Source organism: Coturnix japonica, chromosome 27 (assembly GCF_054131305.1).
Source record: "Coturnix japonica strain WE chromosome 27, WE-NBRP24, whole genome shotgun sequence".
Taxonomy (NCBI): Eukaryota; Metazoa; Chordata; class Aves; order Galliformes; family Phasianidae; genus Coturnix; species Coturnix japonica.
In genome coordinates, this window is record NC_140689.1 from 6,974,117 (window position 1) to 6,981,230 (window position 7,114).

General features: G+C 53.1%; 1 protein-coding gene across 2 annotated transcripts; it reads left to right on the top strand.

Moving 5' to 3' along the window:
* Nucleotides 1-341: 341 nt before the first annotated feature.
* LOC146756442 (zinc finger protein 621-like) lies at nt 342-6,750 on the top strand. Of its 2 annotated transcripts, XM_085524412.1 has the most exons (5): nt 2,906-3,459; nt 3,649-3,775; nt 4,374-4,484; nt 4,593-4,923; nt 5,092-6,750. In XM_085524412.1, exons 1-5 carry the CDS (start codon nt 3,436-3,438, stop codon nt 6,188-6,190), a joined length of 1,692 nt encoding a protein of 563 aa, XP_085380538.1. In that variant the 5' UTR covers nt 2,906-3,435; the 3' UTR covers nt 6,191-6,750. The 2 variants fall into 2 exon arrangements, with proteins under 2 accessions (XP_085380539.1, XP_085380538.1); XM_085524413.1 differs by lacking the exon at nt 5,092-6,750 and adding an exon at nt 342-552 and having other exon boundaries at nt 3,377-3,459; nt 4,374-4,735.
* Nucleotides 6,751-7,114: the final 364 nt, after the last annotated feature.

A 7,114-nucleotide genomic window follows, 5' to 3' on the forward strand; every position in this document is an offset into this window, starting at 1 on the left:
AAGCTCCTACCCACAGCTCGGTTCCATTGCAAGAGTTCTGTTCAACACACAATGTCCTCTGGTGCTGTACCGGAGATTGCCTCTTGCTGGGACATACTCGTGGGGGAGAGGAGTGAAAGGAACGCCAGGACAGCAAGGTAGAGATGCCTGAGCACAGGGGTATGCGAATGTCCCCAGCGAAGGAAGCAAAGAGAGCCGGCAGAAAGCGATGCTTCATTAGCGTAACACAAACACCCATCCCTTCCCCCCCTCCCCCCTTCCCCCCTCCCCCGGGTGCAGATGTGCCATGAGAACGAGCTGTGAAACTGCCGAGCGCCTGGCAGCTGGCTCGGGGCGTGCTCGCTGCGGGAATTCCTGCCTTCCTGAGCCTGTGCGGAAGAGGCGAGAGCCTGGCTGGAAGCCATCCGGGCAGCACCGCGGTGGCAGGAGGTGCACCAAGGCCGTCCTGCGGCCAGCTCCGGGCTGAGGGCACTCGGCGTCCTCTGCTCTACGCGACTCCGAGGAGCCCGGCTACCTGCACCAGAGCTGGGAGCAGCCTGCTCCGCACCCAAGGTAGGTGCCCTTCGTGGCTCGTGCAGAGGAGCGCACGCTTCCTGCCCCCTGCCAGCAGCACCGGGAGAGGAGCGGGGAGCGGCCCCGGACGGGGCGGAACCCGCACTGCCGTACCCCAGGCGGGACCCTGGTCCCGGCTCCAGCTCCCGCTCAGCGCAGCAGGTTTGCTGGCCCAGACGGGCTGCAACCAGGGCAGCAGTTCATGCAGCCCGGGCTGGGCTCCGAGGGGCACGGGAACGGGCTGGGAGCTGGGACAGTGAGGAAGGGAGCAGAGGAGGTCAGCGTGCTCTGCTGCCCGGTTGGATCTCTGTAACACAGCGCAGCTGGGGCTGCAGTTCTTCCTCTGGGCCACGGGAGACATGAGATGGCCTCGCTCTGCAGCTCTGCACGCGTGGATTGATGGAAGCTTTAAACCCCCCGATGCCTCCTGTGGAGTGTCTTAATGTGAAGCCTCCAAGTGGAAATTTGCACTCGCCCTGCTCCTCCTCCCCGGCAGCCCCCAGCTTCTCTGTGGGGACCCTGCGGGCAACACGTGCCTCTGGGGACCCTTGAAATGGCGTTACCTTTTGTTTGCTGAGCGCTTGCCTGATGGCTCAGCTGGGGTTGTGCAAACCCCTGGCAAGGCTTTTGTTGAGTCTGTCCCGGCAGCTGCAGATGCCTTGAGCACACAGCTGCGGGCCCTGAGCACGTTCAGCATCTGCAGCAGCTCCGGCACTGGGCTCTGGAACAGACGATGAGAAGCTGGCAGCCTGTGGGCTGACTGCATCGGCTGGTGGTGGCTGTGACCGTCACAGGCTGGTTTGGCTGCAGTGCTGTCAGATACTCTCTCTTCTCAGGAGATGGAAAAATAATCTCCATGTGGTTGGATGTTTTGTTGATTTATTGTTGTGTTTAAGTAAGCCATCCTGTTTATTTGAGAAGTGTGAACCATCCAGTTGACTCCTCGCCATTTTGCACTTCCTTACCCGAGGAATGTGAGCCATCACCACTTTTAGGTAACATCAGCAGTAGGTGGTTTTGAGAACTACATCAGTCACCTTTACAGAGTACTTTTCCCAACCCTTTTCTGAGGGCTTGGTTGATTTCAGCAAGCCCAGGGCTACTTCCACTCCTGAGAGGATGTACGGACATCTGCCAGAGGATTTAATCCATTTGCCACCAGGTGTTCCCTCATGGATCTGTGGAGGTGGTGCTCCAGCAGGCTGCTCTGCTGGCAGCTGCCATCTGTGCTGAGGCTTGCTGTGATTGTGTGTTGGGGGCTGCATTCACGGTGTTCTTCCATGAACCAGGTGCTTTTCTGCACCTCCTGCTGGATGGTTGGATGGCCATACCATTTTCTAACAGTATTTCTGCATCTCTTTCCTGGGTAGCCGTCCCCTTTAGGCGTGCTTGCAGTCAATCAAAAGATCCCCCAGTTGGCACAGGCTGTCCTTGTTGTATGTCCTCAACTTCCTTCACCACTCAGACCTCCAATGAAACTCCCCTTTCCCATTCCTCCTGTATCACTCTTCAGTTTCCTTAACTGCAGCTAGGGCAGGCAATAAGCCGTCATTCTGCTGCCTCTGTTTGCCTTAACTGTGTAGAGGCAGTGCCTTTAATTAGTGCTATGGGTGCAGTTTTGCATCTGTTTGGAGCCAAACCCTACAGGTGGAGGATGTGTGGCCTAAAGGATTGTAGGCGACTCGGGGAGGTCTTCGTTTATTGTGTGAATAAGCATTACCTGCAGAACTTGCACCACGTAGTGCAGCAGAAATATTGTGGTATATCAGTCGCTTTTGATTCTGGGAGGACCGGTGCAGTTCTCCTTTGCTTCATATGTCACTTCCAAACCCGACACGATGCTGATAACACCTTTCCCATTTTGCATCCTATTACTGCCCCAGTGACCTCTGCTTGCCGCTCAACTACAGCAGTTGCCACGAGAACATTCACAGAAGAATTTGGGATGTGCTTCATGTCTCTTGTCATCGGTTTGTTTCCCTTCTTGCCATCCTGCAGACTTTGCCCATTGGTCACAAGTGGATCCAAACACAGCATACACTCCTAAGGGAGAAGCAGGACTATATTGGTTGATATAATAGGGATATGCTGTAGTGATTTAACAGTGACACAACAGGATCGGAGGTGGCTGGATACACTTGGTTATTTACTGCATGGAGGGTAGGGTTACGCACACACCTACAGGAGGCCCTCCCATTGAGTCACGAGGCTCAGAGCAGTTCCCCTTTTTTTCTCATGTCTTCAGACCACAGAGGTAAGGAGCTAGGATGTGGCTGGATCCTCTCCTAGTCCCAAGCTTGGTCAAGGCTTTGTGTGGAAGGAATCATATGTGCACAGTCACTCTAAGACAGAACCTTAGAGAATACATGAAAGCTCCAAAGTAACCACGGGTGTCTTACAGAAGATCTGTATTGAGAAGGAGTCTTGATGTCAAACTGCAAGGGATCTCTGTGCAGGTGTGAGCTGCAGAAACAGCCCTGCTCGAGGGCAGGTCCTGTGGTGCAGCCTGCTGCTGTGCAGCAGAGCTGGAGGGGCACTTGGGCTGCTCCCTCTTTTGGGGTAAGATGACTGCCTCCTTGCCGTGCTTTGTCTTAAGTCCCCTCTCAGTCTCAGCTGTTGAACTAAGTGTCAGCTACCAGTTGTTTCAGCCTCCCAGTCTGAGACAGCTTTGTGACGGTTCATCTCTTTGAGCCAGATTGTTTCCTGTGCTGCAGCTCATTGTCTTCCTCTGCAAGGCCAGGCAGTGCCCTGCAGAAGGGCTGAGCTGGGACTGGGACTGCTGCATTCCCTCACAGCTCCCCTGCCATTTCTCTTCTCTCTGCAGGCTCCAGTTCAACTTCTGCCTTCCAGCCGTGATCATCCCAGCCTGCAGGAGAGCAGCAAATGGCCGCAGCACATCCAGTTGAGGTAGGGGTTGGGGAAGCAGGCAGGAGAGGCCAAGGGGCCAGGGATGTGAATGCAGGGGAAGAGGGAGGTGCCCTCAGCCAGCGTGTGTGTGCTGGGGACAGAAAAGCAGCTGGGGTGTGAGGTTCTGTCCTGTGCGAGCTGCTTGCCTGGGTCTCGGCTGTTCCCAGCAAGGAGCCTCTTTGCTTGCAGGAGCCCGTGAGCTTTGAGGAGGTGGCCGTGTATTTCAGCAGGGAGGAGTGGGCGCTGCTGGACCCTGTGCAACGAGAGCTCTACCGGGACGTGATGTTGGAGACATACCAGTGTGTGGCCTCGCTGGGTGAGAGCTTGTCTGCCTTTCCTCCTCGTTAGGGCACATTTGGCTGTGCAGAATGAGCCTCTGCAAGCCGGGCCTTGAATAAACACCATGCAGCTACATATTGACTCACACCACAGTGCCAGCAAGAAAGGAGATACTGAAAAGCATGAGTTTCAGAAGGGATTAGTATGCACGGCACTCTGATCAAAGCCACAGAGTCAGTGCTGGCAAGCAGGCATCAGCCAGGAGGGAGAAAACCAGCCCTTGTGTTGTGTGTTGCTTGGTGCCACCAGCTCCAGCTCACAGATGAATCCCTGGTTACTGCTATGGAATTGAGGATTTTCCATGCAATTGCCATCAACATTTTGATGCCTTGACCACTGGTAGACTGTAAGAAAACAAATAAGCTGTTGTAAAGTTAATTTGAAAGAAAAAATATCCCTTCACAATGTTCAGAGATGTCAAAACATTCTTTGCTCCAAGGGAAGCTGTAGGCACAGTGTCATTTAGACCTAAATGGTGGTTTCTCCTTGGGGAGGGGCACAGAGTGGAACTGTTGAACAGGCACTGTGCCAGCATGAGGGAAATGCTCTCTTGTTCCCTGTTTCTCTCCCTGAAGCTCCACTTCCAGCCCCCAAGCCCGTGGTGATCTCCCTGCTTGAAAGAGGGGAAGACCCCTGGATCCCAGATGTGCATAGCCCTGAGGCCATGCCAGGAGACCTCAGCCCAGGTGAGGTGGTGGAGGGAAGGGGAATGTTGGGGCTGTAAGAGCCTTCTCTGCCTGTGTTTTATTTTGGGCACCGTGTGCTATTGCTGCATTTCCTCTGTCATCCAGCAGCTGATGGGATCAGAAATACAAAGGAGGTTCCGCAGAGAAATTGTGTAGCGGAAATGCAGCGGAATTGCATCTCTGTGGAAGAAATCAGAAGGGATGTCCAGGAAGTCCTGCAGCAAGGTCAGGGTGAGCACATCAAGAAGCCCCTGGGAAAGCATCTGGGAATGACACTGAGGAACCCAGTGGACTTCAGCATAGGTCCAAAGCAGCCTGAGGAAACCAGGAGCAAGGATGTGTGCCAGATGAAAAAGCAGAATCCACGCACTGAGTGTGAGAAAAGCTTTAAACTGGATTCCAGCATCACTAGCCACCAGTGCACGCACTCAGCAAAGAGGCATTACGAGTTCTGTGATTCTGCAGAGAGCATGAAATGGAGACTCCACCCCACTGGCCAGCAGTGCATGTACACAGGAGAGAGAGCCTTTGAGTGCTCTGACTGTGGAAAGACTGTTACGGACAGTGGGAGCCTCACTTCCCACCAGTGTATCCACAGAAGAGAGAGACTGTACAAGTGCCTTGAGTGTGGGAAGAGCTTGAAAGGTATTTCTAAACTCAAAATACACCAACGTGTCCACACAGGAGAGCAACCATGTAAGTGCCCTGAGTGTGGGAAGAGCTTTAAGGATAGTTCTAAACTCAAAATACACCAACGTGTCCACACAGGAGAGCGACCATATAAGTGCCTTGAGTGTGGGAAGAGCTTCAAAAACAGTTCCAACCTCACCATCCACCATCGCATCCACACAGGAGAGAGACCATTTAAGTGCACTGATTGTGGGAAGAGCTTCAAAAAGAGTTCCAGCCTCACCGTCCACCATCACATTCACACAGGAGAGAGGCCCTGCAAGTGCAATGAGTGTGGGAAGAACTTCAAAAGCAGCTATGAACTGAAGGTGCACCAGCGTGTCCACACAGGAGAGAGACCATATAAGTGCTCTGAGTGTGGAAAGAGCTTCATAAGCAGCTCTGAACTGAAGGTGCACCAGCGTGTCCACACAGGAGAGAGACCCTATGAGTGTCCTGAGTGCGGTAAGAGCTTCAAAGGGAGTTCTGAATTGAAGCTCCACCAGCGCATCCATACAGGAGAGAAACCCTATAAGTGTCCTGAGTGTGGGAAGAGCTTCAAAAGCAGCTCTGAACTGAAGGTGCACCAGCGTGTCCACACAGGAGAGAGACCCTATGAGTGTCCTGAGTGCGGTAAGAGCTTCAAAGGGAGTTCTGAATTGAAGCTCCACCAGCGCATCCACACAGGAGAGAAACCCTATAAGTGTCCTGAGTGTGGGAAGAGCTTCAGAAGCAGCTCTGAACTGAAGATGCACCAGCGTGTCCACACAGGAGAGAAACCCTATAAGTGTCCTGAGTGTGGGAAGAGCTTCAAAAGGCGTTCTGAATTGAAGATGCACCAGTGCATGCACACAGGAGAGCGACCCTATAAGTGTCCTGAGTGTGGGAAGATCTTTAAAAGGTGTTCTGAGCTGACGCTGCATCAGAGCATCCACAGGAAAAAGAGACCCTGTGAGTGTCCTGAGTGTGGTAAGAGCTTCAAAGGGAGTTCTGAATTGAAGCTGCACCAGCATATGCACACAGGAGAGAGACCATAGCTTCTGTTGGACATTTTAGAACATTTTGGCCAGGCCTGCATGCAGGGAGATGCCTGGGAACTTGTCTTTTCTCTCCCTCAGAGAATCCCATCTGCTGTGTTACCAGAATGTCTGCACCAGTGAGCTGAAATGGCAGGAAGCCTTGAGTGTGAGAAGGGCTTTGTGCCGAGCAGAGAGCTCCTCACACTCCCAGAAGAACTTCATGCAAAGCTCAGTCCTCATTAAACATTGCAGTCCACAGGACAGGTAGCTACTAGGAGTGCATCTCCTGCAGGAAGAGTTTCTCTCAGGGCTGGTGCCTCATTTCTCATGGGAAAACCCCCAGCAGGAGAGACTCTCAGGATGCTGGAGAGCCCAGGGATGAGGGAGACCAATGCTTCTCCCCATGCAGGAACAGTTTGCAAAGGAGACGGCATCACCGACACCCTCTGCAGAAGGGACTTAACCCAGGAGCTTCAGATGGCCTTTCCTTGCTGCCCAAAGCACTTCTCTCACCATGCCCGCTTTCCACTTCTACTCTTCCCACCAGCTGCTTTTTGATGCGGTTTCCTAGTGGAGAAGTGGTTGTGTAGGGATCTGCTGTGTGTCTGTGTGCATGTGTTGCTCTCAGTCATTTCTGAGCACACTCATGCATCCCAGAGAAGAGTCAGGAGAGCAGTAACGTGGCTCATGGCGGTTTTCTGAGAATCTTCTGTAGTGGAAAGAGAAGGGGGTGAATAAAGTAGCTGAGTTGTTCTGGAGCTTTCTTCACCGTAGTCTTGTTTTTGCTCTTAAAATAAATGTCAGCATGTGGAATGAGGAGAGGGAAAGGTGCAAGCAGGGTTTCGTTTTGGTGCCCTCTCCAGCCCACTGCTTGCTTCTGGACAAGGCATTTCCTTTCTTAATAGGGGAGATGCTCCAGGCCCTTCACCATCTTTGTGGCCC